The following is a 20,762-nucleotide window of genomic DNA, read 5'->3' on the forward strand; positions in this document are numbered from 1 at the left end:
GGAAATTTCATTGCACACCGCATACAGTTCCACCCAAATTCACTTTTTGACTCATTATCAATAACGAGGTGCAAGCGTCTGTTATTGATCTGTTTTAAGCTTGTGCCGTTGCTGAAAGCAGTCAGTCTGGAGAGCCAATGCAATGTTTACAAGTCATGAGGTGACAAAACAACATCGAGCAGGGACAAACTAAGTCAATATCCTATAACGCGGAGCGAAATATTCCCACTCAGTTTCGATTCGAAAAAGTAACGACTCTCTGGTGTCATGGGATGCTGGAGAAGGGAAGGAAGAAGGGATGTCATAAAGATGGGTAGAAAAGGAAGTGTTGCAAGTGGATGGCTAAGGAAAGGAGATAAAAGATTGAAAGCCAGGCAGTAAGGGTTGATGGGTCAATAAGCAACTCAAAATTGAACTGAGGGAGTGAAACAAAGAGTACAAAAATTGTGAGGATGCATGATAATATGCTCTTCTAGGACAAGAAAATTGGGAATCAAACAAAGGAGGAAAGGGAGGCAGGGAACTAGGTTCAAGTTAAGGAAGGGAATGAAACACATAGAAAAGAAGAATCAAAAATAGAACCGATAAAGGTCATGATAAAAAAATGTTAAAATTTGGACAGAGAGATAGGACGATTAAAAAGGAAGGAAGGAGGAAAAGATGGAAGTAAGGAAGAGCAAAACCTAGGATTAAAGGAAGAACAAATGGGAAAAAAATTAAGAAGGTCGGACAGAAAGGGAGCGTGTCAGACAAGGAAAGAGGGTAAAGGGAACAGACGAAGCCAAATTTTAAAAATGTTTAAGGAAAGAGAAAATGCAATAGGGAGGAAGGAAGGAAGGAAGGAAGGACAGACCTATTGGGATAGTAATCAAATCATTTATTTTTTACCGGAAAAAGGTATCTAATTTGTATCTGAAGTATTAAAAATTTTTGTGGAAGCATAAACCGCCAGCACTTTTCCATTTATTATTCTCAACGACAAGCAGAGCTACATGCTAATGTCGGCGCAATTTCGCTTCGTCTCGAGTATCGCTAACAGTTGCCGGCAGCACGCCATTAGAAAAACAAAACAAAAAATGCTAACGGTAGCCCTTATAATCACAACAACAGACGCCACGCTCCCTAGAAATTAGCCTTGCTCGTTAAAGTAATGCTAAGTCCTCGCCGGCTAAACAAGTGGCTAATAAAAATTCTGCCCTCACCACTCCGACGGAATCGAATGCAAGGTTTGATGCCTAGGGTGCCAAATGACCTTTATTAAAAAAAACAAGGCAAGTAGATTGGATTCGGCAGTGGAAACGCAAGATACGATTGCGCGGCTAAATATTGAGCAATTGTGCTAGCGGCACCTGAGGCAAGGCTGCTCAAGTTCGGCAAGAGAGATTCTGTCACAAAATTTCACGAAGATTCACTTCACTTCACTTCTAGTTTGATTTCTTTTCTTTTATTTTTGGTGTGAGATAAGGTAACAAGGTAATGAATTGTCTACGATATTGTAATAATAGCTCAATGTATTATTTTATGGATTATTGCTTAATAGAATGTTGTTTTTATGATGTTATTAGTTATTTTGATTAAATTATGACATATACATTATACCCAAAAAAAAACAAGTTTGAGAGGGATGGGCGCTGCCAGGCTCGATTTCCAAAAGACACACCACAGGAAGCGTGGGCCTAAAACCCAAGCGGTTAAGGTGTACGTGAACTGGAATTTAAAATATACTGTATATACATTACCGTTTAAATGTTTAAAGGTTGCTTTGAAAATTCATTGACAGGAGCAAATTTTGGAGATTTTTTTTTTCAAAGAAAAACAAGTGTTTCTAACCTTTTCAATGTCTTAACTATACTTTCTGTATATTTTGCAACTAATTCAATCAATCAAAAAAAGGAAAATTTTGGCATCACGAAGATTTTTAACGGTAGTTTATATATATATATATATATATATATATATATCCATCCATCCATCCGTTATCTGCACCGCTTATGCTAAGTAGGGTCGCTGGGGTGCTGGAGCCCATCCCAGCCATCCTCGGGCAATGGGCAGGGGACACCCTGAACGGGTTGCCAGCCAGTCGCTGGACACAGAGACAGACAACCCACTCGCTCATTCACACCTAGGGACAATTTGGACCGGCATGTTTTTGGAATGTGGGAGGAAACTGGAGTACCCGGAGGAAACCCACGCAAGCACGGGGAGAACATGCAAACTCTACACAGGAGGTTTGATCTCATGACCTCGGAACTGTGACGCACACGCACTAACCACTGCGCTGCCCATATATATATATATATAGAGATATTAGAGGTAAAATCTTGGGCCAGGCTTCTATCCCGCCATTTTTTTTCCCTTCATGGACGATTTGCACGGCGTGCACTTACTTTATTCAAGTAATGGTTTGAATGACTGTTTTTTACTTGTACTTGGGTTTTATTTTTCTGAAGTAACAGTACTTTTATTTAAGTAACACACCTCGGTGGTGCTGTCCAGCACTAAAGTTACATTATTCATAACTTGCATTAAAAACATGCTTACCAAACTATCAGTTTTACTCCAAATCATGAAATCTAAATACATATTCATCCTTGGTGTCACGGTAGAAGATGCGCCGCTTCCTCTTTTCCCCTCTTTGTGGCTCTTGTCAGACGTCCTTTCTGCTTACAAGATAAACTTTTTTTTTCGGGTTTTTGGACAAATTCTTCACTATTTGCATCTTGTAATTTTCTGAATATGATTTTCCTTTTGGTGCCATTTCTTTCAGTTTCATTTCGCTGCACTTTGCTGAAATGAAAACTTTCGCACCTAAGTGTTCATTTTGGCGCTGCACTTGGAAGTGCACATTTGAGTTGAGGGACTCAGCCCTAATTAAACCCAAAGCGCGCACTCCGGCACCAAAGTATTCACTGCGCCAAAGCTAGGCGTCGGGTTTACTTCGGCCCAAAAAGTAAGGGCTTCGAAATCAAGTTCATCGGCTTACAGTGCTGTTTAAAATAATAGCAGTGCAATGCGACTAATCCGAATATCTCAGGTTTTAGTATGTTTTTTATTGTTACATGCCAAACAAGTTATCAGTAGGTGCAGTAGAATCTCGGAAAACAAGAATCAGCATTTATAATAGGCATGCTCCGAAGGCTGCAGAATTGGGCAAATAGTTCCAAGGGATGTTAAAGGGTTGTTAAAGAGAGAGAAGGGGCAGGGGGGGTAGAATAGGGAGAGAAAGGGAAGTGCTAGAGAGAGGAAACTTAATAGAGCAAGCTGAAAAGAGAGAGAGCTGATCAAAGCGAGAGAGTAAGAAAAGAGTTAGAGTAAGAGAAAGAGAACAAGACAGTGAGAGAGAAAAGGGTAGGGAGAGACTTTGAGAGAGAAAAAGCGAGAGACAGTGAGATAGAAACACCTACAGAGAGAGTGAAAGAGAAAGAGATAGAGAAATTAAAAGCTAGAGAGAGAAAATGAGAGAGAAATCCAGAATGAGAGTGAGAGAGAAAAAGCTAAAGAAAGACAATGCTAGAGAGCTAGAAAGAGAAAGAGCTAGAGAGATTTTGGAAAAAAAGAGACGGAGGTAAAAAAAAGAAAGAGCAGGGTACAAAAATACAGCATTGTAATGCTTTAACAACGCAGACGAGATTCTAAACCAAACAAAAAGAGAAAGACATTGTGGGAGGAAGTTCAGCCAATACAGTAGCATATTTGCTTTTTTGTGATGTCATTATGCAAACCAATAGCAGACCAGCATTTCACCAAGCCTCAAATAATTGCAAACAGGTAGATTAGAGACATAACTCCCGTCACGCAATGTTATACATTTTTGGGCGTGTGATATTGTTTATTGTTGCCGTCTTATAGCGGGGAAAGTAAAAAATGCCATAAAGATGGGCCCCCCAAAAATATCTTATTCCACACCATAAACCGAATACCTTGTCAGGCGGGGTCGCTGCATTTCCGGGGTCTACCTTATCCGGGGATTTCATTTATTGTTTGAAATACATTTACATAGAAAACAAAAACAGTTTTAAATGTGACTGATGTACAACGTTATGTAGGGATATTTCCGGTTGGTGTGCAGTTGAAAAAGCATGATAAATGCTGCTTTAAACACTGCAGCGACGCTATAAACGTGACAATATTGTCATATTAAAGCCATAAAAACAGCTCGCTTTGGCACTCGCACCGTCAGCAAGAAAGCCAGGGAAGCAAAGCAATATCTATCGCGTTGTACCCCGCAAAAACGACACTGCACTGGAGTACTTTAAATTTTTGGTGATACTACTCCTTGTTCATGAAGTATTCATAGCGAGGCCTTGTCACTTCTTCACATATAAAGCCAGATTGTCTCAGGTTGACCTTTTTCCCCTTGAAACATTGGTAGGTGTTAAAAAAATAATTGTTGGAAATTAAAGTGCATCAAATAGTATTGGGGTTACAAAACATTTAAAGCTAAGCCAGCCCTCGTTTTTGATAAGATTCATTCACCCAGTTTCTGTTGTTTATACATTATTAATAAATGCTTAAACTTGTTTTTTTTAACCTGGCTGAATTTGAATTCACAAATAGAAAACAATGACATGATCAAATTTAAAAGAGATTTTTTTAAATAAGAATAGGTATATTATATAATCTCACTTGGACCCCCCGTTCCCATCTCTTTTTTTTGCTTTCTCTCTAGCGCGCTTGCTCTCCAGCTTTATCCTTCTCTGGAACTCTTTTTTTTAGATTTCTCTCTTTCTAACTATTTCGCTCTACAAATCCCTCTCTCTCTCTCTCGCTCTCTCTTTGTTCATTTACATTTTTTGGCCCCCAATTTTGTTTCGGTGCATTCGTAATGATTACATTGAGTCCTGATATTCTCATCTGGCCACGTATAGTCCCACAAGTTTTTATCTAAGACGCCAAATAGTTTCCCAACGTTAATCAAACACTCTCTGGCCCCGAGTCTGCCGAATACAACGGTCACCTTTATTCGTCGCCATCTTTTCAGGGTCATCGGACACATTCCTGCCCACTACCGAGTCACGGCACAAACGTTTGACTTTGCGGTCGATTGGAAAATGTGTTTAAAGGCCGTTGACGGAAATGTAAAGCTCAAGAAAAGCACCGACCTGGGAAATAAATGGGAGGCTGCACAACCAAACAGCACTTAAGGGATCTCGAGCCTTTTGTTGTTCATTTGAAAAAGCAGCAGGAGAAGACGTGAATTACAATGTGAATTAAAACCTGGCACTTATTACTGAGAGGAGAAGACCTTTTGTACAACGATAAATAAATGAATAGGAGAACGTAATGCAGCCAAATCGACTTGCTCAAGTTGTTTTTAAAAAGAAAACAACGAAAACACAAAGTCTGGTTCCGCCTGGAGAGGGTTTGCCAAATTGGTTTGCGTTTATAAGTCATTATTTCCTATTGTCTTTTTCTAGGGTAGGAACAAACACAAATTCCTATTGACCACATTGCAGGGTGCAAAGGCAGAATGGAATGAATGTATGTTTAAATATTACAGCTGCACTATGACTGTTTTTTCCTACCCCAGAAAATAGTTCTGTAGACTGATACCACTAACTTTGTTTTTAATAGCAAGCTAAATGTCAAGACCAGAACAGAGATAGAACCAACTTGCGTTAAGTTTCTCTCAGTTTTATTGCGAAGAAAGGAAAGGATTGCACCCACGATCCAGTGATCGCTGGTCGCGGGAAGCAGGTCGCTCTGAACGCTCAAGTGGGACTTCCGTGGCGAACGATGGGGGTGTCGGGAAAGGAAAAAGCGGGTCAGTAGCCGACAGGAGAGCAAAAAACGTGGTCGGGAGCAGCAACAAGTCGAAAGCCCGGAGAGGAGAGTAGACGTGGTTAGGATCAAAAAACGGGTTGAAGCCGGGGAACAGACGGGAGCAAAAACAGGAGTGAGTCAGGGTCGAAAAAAGCTTGCCTACAGTAAACTTCGCAGACGGACTGACAACAGGTGACAGACAGACGTGGGTTTGGATAGTGACAGGGAGCCAATCAGAGTCCGACGCAGTTGGCGCCAAAGGAGCGGGCACAGGTGCATCACATCGGTAATCATGAGACTAAACTTACCCCAAAAATATAAACACATCAAACCCCAATTATTCTTATGTGTGTATTTCATTTGGTTTACAATTACAATACCATTTTACAGATTCGATGAATATGTCTCCAAAAAGTAGTTGGAGGCACGAGGGCTACTTTATCAATCAATCGATCAATACTTAATGTGTTTGTCATTAATAGCTGTAACGACAGATATTGTTACGAACAACATAAAACTGTCATGGAGATTTTGCAAAAGGTTCATTATGTTTAGTATGGAAAAACTTGGCACCTGTAAACACTACACAAGTGCAAGTAAATGGCACACATATGGCTTGGCTTAAACATATATATAAATTGTTCTTTTCAAGTGGCATGATCCTAGCTGCACACAATAGTAGCTATGATAAATTAAAATAAATATGCAAATGCTGACGCATACAAGGAAAATCACAGCTGTCAAGTGTAACCTTAAATATTATACTGTGGCTTCAAGTCGGATCTTTCTATTAAGAGGTCCTTTGAATATGTCTCTAAAGTCGTGTCAATTAATATAATATGAAATATTAAAGTGTGGCATCAAGTCAGGTATTTCTACAAAGAAAAAGAGAGGAGGCACGACCAAGTCATGCTACTATTTCTAAAGAAAAAAAAAGTCTTCTAATGAAGACGAATGCTTAAAATCTCTTACAAGTTGTGGTGGCTGATTGAATATTATGGCGTGGCCTCCAGTCTGGTCTTTCAACAAATTGGTAGAGTGGCGACAAGACCAAAATTGTGTTATTACTGCAAGTCAATAGAACATCTATGTATTCTAATGAGGAACATACGTACTTCGACTCTCACCAACAAATACTGTCGGCTGATTAGATATTATGGCATTGCGCCCTATTTTTTCTACAAAGAGGTAGAGAGGAGACACGACTGACTTATGCAACTCCTTCTATAAAAAACAAAATCGGAATACATTCTAATGAGCATGATCAATGCGCCAAATTTTTCTACATGTCGTTTTGACTGAATATTATGATTTGGCGTCAAGTCGGGTCTTTCCAATAAGAGGTAGAGAGGAGACACGGCCAAGTTGTAGTACTACTTCTATAAAGTATCCAAATATATTCGAATGAGGAACATAATTGTGTAGAATGTGTCTTTCAAGTAGTATTGGCTGATTGCATATTACAACAGGTGTCAATCTGGTCTTTCAACAAAGAGATAAAGAGGAGACACGACGAAGTTGTGCGACTACTTTTATAAAACAATGTAAACATATTCTAATATGGAACATAAATGCGTTGAATTTTTCTAACAAGTATTTCGGTGTTTGAATATTTTAGTGTGGCATCAAGTCGGGTGTTTTTATCATGAAAGAGGCACGACCAAGTTGGGCTAATGCTTCTATAAAAATGTAATTATATTCTATAGAGAGAGAGATCATACATGTTTTTAATGTTTCTTATTGAATACTATGGGGCGGGATCAGGTGATTATTTATCGACTTTTTTTGCAAACGGGTCGGAAACGATGACGTCATATTCCTCCAATTTTGGTTCGAAAACTCAATCTGATAGTTATCAAGCATCCCTACTGTTAATAGGTTTTTGCCATTTTCAGTGACTTGACAACAGCAACCTCTGCAAAATTGAAGCCCCCCACACTTTATGCTCTGCCATGAACAAATTTTCCAGTAACTCAGAAAAGTCTTTGAAAAAAACCATGCATTTCAGACACCGTTCTCAATTTTAAGCTCCAACTCACAGCCAACTGGTGGACAATAAACGACGTCGTGCACGACTGACGCAGTCAGAGAAAATTGGACTTGTGGAACAAGTCAATCCGAATTTCCCCCAAATGGGGAAGGAAGAAAAACAGGCTCCTCAAAAAAGAAAGAAAAAACGGAGGTTTTCTTCCCTATCCACTGTCAGATGTTTGGCTTTCAGAGAGGAACCTTATCAGTGTCTTTCTTGATTATTTTTAGGCCACTTTTTGAGTCCAGATGTAGAAGGGGAGCAGCAGGGCTGGGGCCAACCTGAATTTCTTTTTGCTGGAATAAAAAAAAAAAAGACAGAACAGAAACTACAAAGACCAAGCTTCCACCCACACGTCCACCTTTGAATGTCTCACTGGCTCTGATAACTTGCTGCATTATTAAAATAGGAAAAAAAAAAAAAATATATATATATATATATATATATATATATATATACACACATATTTATGTGACTACGTTTACATGCAAGCACAGTAATCCGATGGTAAAGAAAATATTGGATTCCTGAAGCAATCTGAACGAATTGTTTACATACCTCAAAATTTAGGGACAACCCTTGTATACATTGCATTTACTCGTATTACAATTACAGGACAAGTGTAATCGTTGTCAATCCAAAAATGGATGTTGTAAACGAATTTAACGTTTGACTTTAAAATAACGGATTAGATCATTTAAGTCACTCACCAAAGACAACAAAGTATAGTGCTTTTTTGCCTCATTACTGTGTCCCCTCTTTACAAGTTTTACCTGTATGAGGCTTGCCAAAAGCATAGGCTTGCACTATATATTGATGGATGCAACTGTTACATCCACTTTGTATAATGTATACAACAGTGGTATTGTCGCCATGGGTGAGAAAATCAAATGGAAACGTCCCAAACGTCCCAAAGTGCTTTTCGCAATATAAATATCTCATCTCATCTCATCAGCTGCACCGCTTATCCTCAGTAGGGTCGCGGGGGTGCTGGAGCCCATCCCAGCAATCATCGGGCAGTGGGCAGGGGACACCCTGAACTGGTTGCCCGCCAATCGCAGGGCACACGGGGACAGACAACTCACTCGCTCAGTCACACCTAGGGACAATTTGGACCGGCCAATTCACCTGAAATGCATGTCTTTGGAATGTGCGAAACCGGAGTGCCCGGAGGAAACCCACGCAAGCACGGGGAGAACATACAAACTCCGCACAGTAAGGCCGGGAGCTGGATTTGAACCCACGCAGGAGGTTCCCATGACCTCAGAACTGTGCCGCACACGCGCTAACCACTGCGCCGCCGTGCTGCCCGCAATATAAATATACCAATAATTAATACTTACTGAATCTGGTAATGGAAAGGATTAACTGTAAAAATTGAGACAGATTTTACGTAAATAAAAAATATATTAGAAAAACGATTATTAGTTTTATTTAATTTTCTGATTACATTTTTTCCAAATCACACATTCATTTGCAACTAAAAAATATCAAGCAATCTGAATGCATGCATGCAAGTGGGTAAACAAAAATAAAATAAAAGGACTAACCTAAACAAAGCATTTGGAAAACACAGTCAGACTAAGAATATTGTGCGTGTTTACACTACATTGGAATGGCGTGTTACGGGAGTTCAGCCAAAAAAACGTTGTTCAATTTGGCTCATCACAGTGACTGGGTTCAATTCCAGCTGCATCCAATGTTGTGCATATGAGATCAGCGAGATTTGACGACTGACCAATCATTGCTCAATTACGGTGACATACTCCTGTAAATCCTCGGTGCAGCACATACCCAAACTTTGATCTTCTTTCTGCCTTTGATTTTGTTTTCTGCTAGAAAATAATAACGTGCACATACACAGAAGAATTTGGTACAAGCAAAAACTAAGGCATTTTAAGGGAAAACTAAGGCTATTTTTTTCTTTCTTTGCCCGGTTTCTTTCACAACTGGTTACCAGTCTGTTGCCTGGTGGTTACTGACTGCTGTTTTATATATATATATATATATATATATATATATATATATATATATATATATGTTTCTTCCAGTGCAAAAGATATATACATTGTACAGTAATCTCTCGAAACCACCCGCGAAAAGTGAAAATCCGCGAAGTAGCGAGGCCCCTTCAAAAATGCGTAGGAAAAATGAAAATAAATAATATATATATCTCATCTCATCTCATTAGCTGCACCGCTTATCTTCAGTAGGGTTATTATTTTTTAGACCTGCGAAGCTCTGAACCCACGAACGTGGAACCACGAAGTAGCGACGCCCCTTCAAAAATGCTTAAAAAAAATAAAAAAAAATAAATAAATAATTTTTTGTTTTTATTATTTCATTTTATTATTATTATTTGTTAGACCCGCGAAGCTCTGGACCCGCGAACGTGGAACCGCAAAGTAGCGAGGTCCCACTGTATAATGTAAGTCAAGTTATAACCATACTTTTGTAATGTCAATCACCACAACTATTCATGTTAACGGTTTTGAAATGTAATAAATGATTGGACAAAGAAAAAAAGGGATTTGTTTTTTTTAGATATTCGGTATTAAGTTTATTAATAGTTTGGATCACTACTTTTAACATCAATGAAGTGTTTGATTTATGAATCAACAAAAAGATCATCCAAAAATTGGGACTTTTTTCTTTACGCGATTAACTATGATTGGTCGAGATTATTTGGCTGCCTTCACTACTTTCAACATCAGTGAGGTGTTTGATTTCATATGGACACAAATGTAATCTATTTACTAACATTGAAGAAAACTTAATACATTTTTGCCAATATTTACAGTGGATAATATTCAATTCTGAGGATTTGGAAAATGTTTAATCAAAACCGTAGTAAAAAGATTGACTTGATAAAATGAACAAATATCAGGCAATGAATTCTAGTAATTGTCGATTAACCTATTAAGGGTTCGTACACTTATTTATGGATAATTTTAAGCACTTTCTAAGGACTCTCAAAGCCAATTTTACAATTTATCCAGTACCATTAATAGAAGAAGTCTGTTGTTAATAATGTATTTTCCAGATCCACAAATGTATCTGCTAATTTTAATATAGTGTGCGCATTTATCATTTTATTTTTAAAAATTATGTGAATAGGGAATATATATTTTTGGATCTGAACACATTTGTCAATATTTCTTCCCCAAATAGGTCTTAAGTAAAATGACAGAAAAATGTAGCTTTCATTTGCAGTTGCAGGAGGTTCTCCTCATTACATTTACCAAGGGGAAACGCTACGTTAATTTTTTGCAAGGCCCATAATAAATGTCCATAGTTGATAGCAAGTCCTTGTACCAATACACATTTATCAGCTGTATCACGCACCTGTCCTCTTTAGCACGACCCGCAGGAGGCAATGGCGCTTCATAGGTCAATTCCATACAAACTAATGCTAGCTGCAGTTAATCACAGGGAAGAAGAATGGCAAAGCGAAGCCAGAGAGCAGTGTCTGCGTCATTTTTAAGCACACTTGTTGTAAAAACATGGCAACAGTTTCAAACATTTACAAGCACGTCACACTTTTTAATCCTTACAAACACAACATTAATATTCAAGCATTTTTAAGTATTTCAAGCAACTGTATAAATCCTGCCTATTACTTGTTGCATTCGAATTTCGGCCCCAGCACAATTTAACGACGGCTTGAAATTTGCCAGGCAATCGACAGTGCGAATTACATTTCCTCGAGGTAGAAAATTATTGGCAGCGAGCGGCTAATCTAACGGTAGATTCCATAAAAGCTGGCTCGTCTTGTTTGGAATTTACAACTGCTTCATAAGCGGCTCTGACCTCTCGCCTAATGGACGTTTAAATCACTCGGGCCGGAATGGGATCAGTTAATAGCACGCCTTTCCCGTGCCGGCATTGTATTTATGGGGCCCCGCAACAGACAACCCCCGCCCCAAAATAAATAAATAAATAAAATGAAATGAAACGCGCCTTCAATTATTTATGATGACTCAATCCGCTTCAAGGTGGCAGGAGTGATGGCTGGTAAACCAAGAGGGTGGTTTGGGGGATTTGAGGGCGTCCGTTTTTCGATTTTGGGCCCAAATCAGAGCCCCCTCACCATCCCCCGACGCTTGCAAGCCAATTACCGGGTCCCTATAAACTATTTATTGACCATGTCAAAATAATTCAGCCAGGAAAAATAGCTATAAAATTGTTGTTTTTATACTATCCACCCAATAGAATCAGCCATTTATATGGTTGGAATTATTTTACTGTTTGTTTTGTTGACATATTTTGACCTATCTTTTAAAGGATATAGATATCTAATTACCTATTAAACCTAGAAAATGGTATTCTTACTTGGCATCAGTATTTTAAACCTTTGCTAATTCACGCTTTGGACCCTAATGCATAGGGGGGTTGAAAAATAGTCCATTATCCCCAGTCAAAAATTGCTGGATGAGTGCATTTTTGTCAAGCCCGGAAGCTCCCTTTTTGACATTCTATTCATCAGAAATTAAAATGAAGTCGTGTGGCTGCGATCAATTATCCCCAATCTCGTATTGCTGTGGGTGGGGACCAGAAGAGCGCAGTTTTGTCAAGTCTGGCGGAATTTTTTGACATTCTGTTCACCAAAAAGTTGACTACACTTGTACAGCCGCATTTCATTATTCCCGATCTCATACTGTTGTGAGCAGACCCCTGCACAGTGCACCTTTGGCAGGCCCTGCAGCTATTACTACTGAAACACATGGTTGTGGTTGTGATGTATTATCCCCAGTCGAGTGTTAGTTATATTTCATACAAATTGATATGGAGGTATGGCAGTAGATATTTGGGATAAGGCATCCCTGCCTTACAATGCTTTTATATTAAGATGTGCAATAAAATGTTTTTTCGGCCCATCGTCACAACATTTTTCCTCACGATAAAAACTCAACAACAAATTCTTTGTGTGACTAAAGCAGCGGCGTATTCCAAGGTCATGACAAACCTCGTAAGGCTTTGAAATTAGTTTTAATTTGAATCAACCGTCTCCTCCCCCTTTGCATCCACTCACCAACTACACTATACCAGCTCAAGTCACACTAGAGGAGAATACAAATTCATTTATATTTTACATTTATATTTATTTATAACTTTATTTAATCATATACTCTTATATCACATACAGTATATATAGGACTTAAAAGAAACCGTTTTGATACTTTTGTTTTGTACCTACAAGCAATTTTAATGTTTTTATCTGTGGTATGGGGGGTTGGTAAGAATGAGTTAATTACCAAAAGTTTACTTCTCCTGCCATATGACAATATAAACTTGCAGTCGACACTTCAGAACAAATCAATGTTGTATCCGGGGGGTTTACGGTATTTTTCTCAATTCAGTCAGTATTTCATATTCTTACCAAGCGCCGTCTTTCCTCCTCCACAGTGTTGAGCAGCTTGGAGAACTCTTTAAAGGATTGGGCTGAAATCACAGAAAGAAGAAAGTTTTACCGCAGACGTCATCGGGAGTTTGCCAACGTTACTCAAAGAAAAAGACGTCGACCAGGCGGCGGCGGAGTCATTAACCATCAGATGCTAGCCGTGAGCGTCCGAGCCTTAAAAACTTTATGGAAGTGAAGCCTATGAGCTTTTGCTGCAGCGTAATTCAGAACGCAATAAAATGGCGCAGATGTCCGAAGATGGGCAATAAAAAAAAAAAAAGTGGCGAAATACTTGAAATTGAGTTAAGACAGTTGATTGCATCACGTTTATCTGATTTTAACGATGCGCTCCTGTCCGTAAGTCAACCGATATGGGTTTTTCAGAGCCGATACAGATACAGATTATTAGTACCAAGAGGAGGCAGAAAACATATATTTGGAGCCAATATTCATTTGCTGTAAAAGCTAAAAAAAATGGGGAAAAAATCCTCGATAATACAAAAAAAAAACAAAATACTTAGGAATTCAAACACAACTAACAGAGGTTTGAAACCTTTTACAGTAAGCAAATTAGAATTACAACACAACTGACATAGCATAACATAACTAGGTACATAAAAACTCAAGTAGCTGACTCAAACTATTTTTTTACAGTAAATTTGAATTTTTACACAACTAACATGACTAATCTTTCACCGTGCAATAGATACAAGAAGGATATCAGTAAATCATTTAAAGGTACAGTTCATGGAAACTTAAATAGCTCCCAGATGTTATTTATTACAATAAATGAATAAGAACGTCAATACAACCAACATCACCTAAATAAAGTTAAAATAAAAAGTGCATAGACATTTCAACAGAGCTGACGAGGTAAAAAGTGTGGGAACACTTCTGTTTTAGATATAAACAAACAAAACATAAAAGTAAGAAAATGCCGTATATGTTGCAATACCACCTTATTCTGGCTGAACAAAAGCGTGGAAGAAAGTCACTGAGGGAACCAGCTTGCAGGTGGATAGAACAACTTCATGATGGTCACACACCCACAAGCTCTAACATGAAAAAAACATGAAAGGCTACAATAACTAACTAGAGGTAGACCATGATTGTAACCGATATTTGGGAATTTGACTCATATCGGTATCTGCACTTTTATTTATTCGAATGGTTCAATATTTTTTAAACTGGGTTAGAGTAGCAGGAGGGAGCTTTGCTTTGAAGCAGAGCCAGTATCTAACGCTTTATCACCTCCCCTCCTCATCTCTACCTACCCCGCACCTTCTAATTGGAGAAGCAACCGGGGGCGAAGCCACTGAAACAATAGCTTTCCGGGTTTTACACGCTGCAGACCAGAATCAAGCCATTGATAAGACTGATATTTTAGTCTGCACCTTGGCAGAAAAGTGTATGTGTGATTAAGAGATAGCGTAAAAAGTGTAGTTTATTTGTTTCAGGGAACAGGTTCAGGTGGAGACTATTATACTAGCTCGTTTCATAACATTAGTTTGTCAATCAAGCGTGCGTGTTTGTGATTTAGAGAGAACATAAAAAGCATGACTTATCGGGACGCAAGTTAGGTCTAACTAAACAAAACATGACAGTATGACAACGCAGAATATTTTGGGACAACTCAAAAAGTGGTGCGAGGCTCCATCAAGCGGAGCGCGAGCGAGTTTGATTTCGGGGAACTTTTGTCTTTTTAACTTTCCCAGAATAAAGTGCAATTGAACCTCCACTACACTCGGGGGCAGTGGCGTTCTCAGTGGCAGAGTATTTTGTTTACATTTAGCCTCCACAAATGCATTAAGCACAGAGTATAGGCATTGAGTATGAAGAGTAGACACAAAAAGCGCTATATAAATGCAGATCATTTCATTTCATTTCATTCATTTCAAATGTACCAGGCCCTCAAGTGACAAAAGAGAACTGAGAAGCAGTGCTGAACAAACGTGAAAGAAAACGTGAAAGAAAACGACTCAGGAATTTATACCCAAACGTTAATCAAATTATAACTTTTCCCACAGAATGAGTGGATAATATCAAACAGATTACAGGTTAGCGGGTTGATGGAGATGTAGAGATAGCCTCGCAACGTAAAGTTCTGGTTTTGACTTCACAGGAAAAGGGCACCAACTTTTCACATTCCCACCTAAAAAATGTGTTACGGTATCACTCTTTTGTTGTTATCGATTTGTTAGGGAACGTGAATGTCATGGAAAGGATCGATGGAAGGTCACGAGGACTTCCAGTGTGACGCCTTGGATGTAAGGACCATCAAAGAGAGGCGGCGCCTGTGTCTGCCTCATCCTCGTTGATGACTTGATTGATTTCCAAGGGCTGTTGCAAAAAGTAATCACGGCCTTTGTTTTGGCTGTCTGGCGGCAGCCAGGCGGAGTTCAAACGTTATTGCAGGCTGCCGGTGTTATTCCTTGCGTACGTCTGCACAATTTAGAACAGACTTCACTTTGGAACAGCTGTCTGAAAACAATATGGCTAAAAAGAAAAATTAAACAAGTACTTTGCACTGATTCATCTATATTTATATACATGTAAAGACAACTAATTTACTGCTAAGTACCTATATTTCATCCTCATTTTTTGAAATAATACACAAGAATAAAATAAAATAAAAAATATATATATCTATACATACTTTCAATTTTGTTTAATCAATTGTTTTCAGTTTTTTCATTTATTTACAATTGTTTTAGTTTTATAATTTAAAAAATGCAAATAAAGTCAACATCCTCATTCTTCGCATTTAATTCATTTTATACACTTATTTTTTTCATGTTTCCATTTTATAAAATGTTTTTAACAAATGAAGACAAAAATGGAAAGCTATTATATACATATAACATTTTATAACATAATTGTTTACAACAAACAGAAAAGTAAAAAGCTTTTATATACCATATATATATGTGTATATATACAGTGCATCCGGAAAGTATTCACAGCGCTTCACTTTTTCCACATTTTGTTATGTTACAGCCTCATTCCAAATTGTATTAATTTAATCTCTTATCTCAAAATTCTACACAAAATACTCCATTATGACAATGTGAAAAAGTTTTTTTTAACTTTTTTTGAATTTATTAAAAATAGAAAACTAAGAAATCACATTTACATAAGTATTCACAGCCTTTGCTTTATACTTTGTTGATCCACCTTTGGCAGCAAATACACCCTCTAGTCTTTTTGAATATGATCCCACAAGTTTAGCACACCGATCTGTAGGCAGTTTTGCCCATCCTTCTTTGCAATAAGTCTCAAGCTCAATCAGGTTGGATGGGAGACGTTTCACAGCCATTTTCAGATCTCTCGATCGGATTCAAGTCTGGACTCTGGCTGGGCTACTCCAGGACATTCATGGAGTGGTTCTGAAGCCAATCATTTGAGATCTTGGCTGTGTGCTTTGGGTCGTTGTCCTGCTGAAAAACTGAACTGGTTGCCAGCCAATCACAGGGCACACCGAGACAGCCAACTCACTCGCTCATTCACACCTAGAGACAATTTGGACCGGCCAGTTAACCTGACATGCATGTTTTTGGAATGTGGGAGAAAACCAGAGTGCCCGGAGGAAATGCACGCAAGCACGGGGAGAACATGCAAACTCCACCCAGGAAGGTTCGATATCATGATCTCAGAACTGTGCCGCACACGCTTTAACCACTGCGCTGCCGTGCTGCCCTTCCATACAAACAATGGAATAAAAATGTAAAAAATTAATTATTTATGTTTTTGTTTATTTTTAAATGAACAATAAAATAATAATGAAATGAAATTAATTCATCCTTATAATTAAACACATTTTTGTATTTATCAATTTTTATTTATTCATTCTATAATATTTGTTTTCATTTATATTTAAATATACAGAGCATATATTTTTCTCAAATTGATTTGATTGTGTTTATTCATTATTTTTTTAATAAACAATGATTTCAAAATAAGAAATAAAAAAGACGGATTTCTAAATATACTTTTGTTTATTTTCATTTAATTTACCATTATTATATTTATGTTCATATCCATACTTTAAAATAAAATTTAAAAAATAAAAACACCAAGATCCTATTATTTTTACATTTATCTTTTTCTAAACTATATTTGCTTATTTTCACTCATTATTTTTTAATGTTTTAAAAGAAAAAAAAAAAGAAATCTTTACATCCTTATTTAAAATCCATTATTATATATTTTTTGGATATAATTTTATTGCAGAATCACTCTAGTTGCACAGGACCTCCCAACGCTTGTCGCACTTGCGTGATGAATTGGCAATAATTGTCTGAACATGGGAAAATTTGTATGACATCAATGATTTTCTTTTAATGCCTATAATTAACGTGAATTGTTTTGCGGCCTGCTCAATTCTGCAGATCGTCTTTTTCACATGTATAATTGATGTGATTGATCGTCTTTCTCAGTTGGAGATCAAGGCCACTAATTGTCTGACCAGTGTCAGAGATTAATGAAGATCTGAACCGTCGAGCCCCAGCAGGAAAATGAAAGCATCTGTGCAAAAAAGCTGTCATTCCGGGGATTTTTTTTTCTTTTTTTTCCGGGCTTTATAGCGTAATCCATTATCATCCGTTTTGACGTCTTGGCTCTGCGGGTCGGCGGAATCTTTTTCCATCTGCGAAGGAAGGACGATCGGAAGCAAATACTGTAATCTTTTTGCTACTTGCCGCCTCCTATTTCTTGGTGTCACTGCAGTGGGGTTTGGAAAAGATTACACGATCCACTATTTCTGAAAGCCTATTGCTCCTAGCACATTGTTGTCAGGCCTCATGGCTCTTGAATGCCGTTACCAAAAAGTGAACTGCACTCGTGTTGCCGCGATCCATTATCCGCAATTGCATGGTGCTGCGAGTAAAGTGTACTTTGGTTGGACCAGCTCTTTTTTGCCATTTTTTCCACTTAAAAGTAACTGCACTCGTTTGCCCCCGATCCATTATTCGAAATCCCATATGGCTGCTAGCATAGGCCGTCAGTAGGTACTTTTGCGACGAAGCATGCAGTTCAGGCCTTGATCCAATATCCCCATTCAACTTTTGCTGAAGCCAAGTGACAAAAGAGCACTGTTTGCAGCCACTGAAGTGTGACATTGTAGCCATAGCCTCCTATAAACTGCAACATGTTGCCCGTGATCTAATATCCCCAGTAGACTATTGCTGAGCATAAGGGCCGAGAAAGCAAATGTTTGTATCACGTATGGCAGTTGTTTTTCCTATTCTTCACGTCTAATACGAATAGCACTCCTGATCCCACAACCCATTGCCCCCAGTTGACTGTTGCTGTGGGCAGGGGTCAGCAGATAACTTTTTTTCAGTTCTGACCGTTAAAGCATGCCATTGTGGCCCAGTCTAAAATGAACTGCAGTGTTTTGACCACGATCCATTATCCCCAGACGGCTATTGCTGAGAGCAATACCTTATAATAGCTATTACAAACACTTTAAGTATTGATCAATAGAATGAGTCGCTCCAACACTACTTTTTGGAGACTTGTTTACCAAACCCGTGGAGTTGTAATTGTTAAAAATAAAGACAAACTCTTTGATTTTGCATGTGTCTGTCAGTTATCGGTATAGGTCTCCAGAAACAATATTTTATTTATAGACAAAAAAATATTGTGCATCCTTAATGGTCATCATCCCTTGTAAAGCTCCCAATGTCATTTTCTTTCAATGTTCCGATCTTTAAATTTACAAGGAAAGACAAGACAAAACAACCCACCAATGTTCACCTCGTCATCGGTTTCAGCATCGCCGAGGCACTCAAACTGGAATTCCTGTAGCGACTGGGAGAACTTCTGGACGGCGACAGAAAGATCTGGACCAGGACAGAGAAAGTAATAAAAATATCCGTATTAGATGATATGTATATAAAATGAATCTCGATCTCGTTTACATATACAGTAGACCCTGGATATGGTGACCCGCTTTACGATGTTTTCACGTTACAACATGCAATAAGATAAAAAAAAATTACCCAACCCCTCGTTTTGGCATTTTTCCCACTATCCAACATCAACAACAAACTATTTTGCATGCCAAAAACTTGCTAAATTCAAAATTTGCAGTGTTTGTGTGTATAATAAGTTACGTTTCAAAGATAACTGTCTGCTATTTGTCGGTGTCATAAAATGTTGGCCTGCTGTTGGTTCTTGTCAAGGCATTTTTAAAATGCCAATATGCTATTGGTTGAGCTACCTTCTACAATGCCTTTCTCTTTCTTCATTCAGTTTAGAATCTTGTATGCAGTGCGAGTCGGCAATACAATCTATTTTTGTACAACATTTAGTAGCTATGAGCCCTAAGACTTGCAGTGATGCTAAAGGGAGAAGCTAACACATGATAATCATCCATACATCCATCATCTGCACTGCTTATTCTCAATAGAGTCGCGGGGGTGCGGGAGCCCATCCTAGTCATCTTCTGGCGGTGGTCAGGGGACACCCTGAACCGGTTGCCAGTCGCAGGGCACACAGGGACAGACGACTCGCTCGCTCATTCACACCTAAAGACAATTTGGACCGGCCAATTAACCTAACATGCATTTTTTTTGGAATATGGGAGGAAACCCACACAAGTACGTGGAGAGCATGCAAACTTCACACAGGAGGTTCGATCTCATGACCTCAGAACTGTGCCGCACACGTGCTAACCACTGCGCCGCCGTGCTGCCCCACATGATAACCATGGAAACAAATCATGAGATTATTAATAAGTATGAACAAGCATATGAATGGCTACACTGACTAAGTTGCATGTCTCTAATTGATGGACGACTAAGACTATCATTTTAAAAAGTAGGCACTTAAGCAAAACAACCTTACAAAAGATTGAAAATCCTCGCAAGCAGAAGTTTAAAATCTGTTTTTCTTTTTTAATCCGTCATTGCCGTCTACTCCCTCCTGCATCCACCTTCTACTCAGTAGGACGAGCTCAAGTCACGTCACACACGTCATATTTCCTTTGTGAAAAAGTATTCTGGTATCTAATCATAAACCTATATGTTACTGATATATACCATTTTTTAATTTTATTTAATTGTGTTCATTTGGGGTAGCGAAAGTTTGGAACGCATTAACCAATTATCATAGGTTCCTATCCCCCCATATATGGCATCCTCACTTTACAACCCCCACCTTAGTATGGATTCAAGTTGTATTCATGGGTGTACTGTAATTGTTTCCCATCGAATATGACTGACAACTGTCATGATTTTGTTCCCTTAAAATTTTGCATTTGATCTCGGCTTGCTGTGAAGTTTGTTCCACGACATTAGACACTTGTCAAAGGAAACTGTCAACTCTCTCTGATTGTTTATTCACAGCCTTCATTCGTAAGTGACAGCGGAAAAATTGGTTGCAGACGGTGACAATTATCTCTTGCTTGCTGGAACATATTTTTGTGATAAAGGAGCGGATGTGCGAAGATGTGTCAGAAGTTCACACTTTTAAAAATGTGCTAAAAAGTGACAGATTGATGTAGCTAAGACTAATTATGACTGTTTTCCTTACAAAATTATGAAAGTAATGAAATAATCCTTTATT

The 20,762-nt window shown here is 38.4% G+C and overlaps 1 protein-coding gene across 2 annotated transcripts in view; it reads right to left on the bottom strand.

Moving 5' to 3' along the window:
- arhgap42b (Rho GTPase activating protein 42b) overlaps positions 1-20,762 on the bottom strand; it is a 131,750-nt gene that overhangs the window by 87,073 nt on the left and 23,915 nt on the right. For both annotated transcript variants that reach the window (XM_088345562.1, XM_088345563.1), the window contains 2 exons: positions 18,941-19,036; positions 13,173-13,234 (listed from right to left, as the gene is read on the bottom strand). In XM_088345562.1, the coding sequence (XP_088201688.1) occupies positions 13,173-13,234; positions 18,941-19,036 (158 nt within the window). The remainder of the gene's footprint in view (positions 1-13,172; positions 13,235-18,940; positions 19,037-20,762) is intronic.

This window comes from Urocampus carinirostris, chromosome 10 (genome assembly GCF_059441175.1).
Source record: "Urocampus carinirostris isolate Australia breed hairy pipefish chromosome 10, RoL_Ucar_1.0, whole genome shotgun sequence".
Taxonomy (NCBI): domain Eukaryota; kingdom Metazoa; phylum Chordata; class Actinopteri; order Syngnathiformes; family Syngnathidae; genus Urocampus; species Urocampus carinirostris.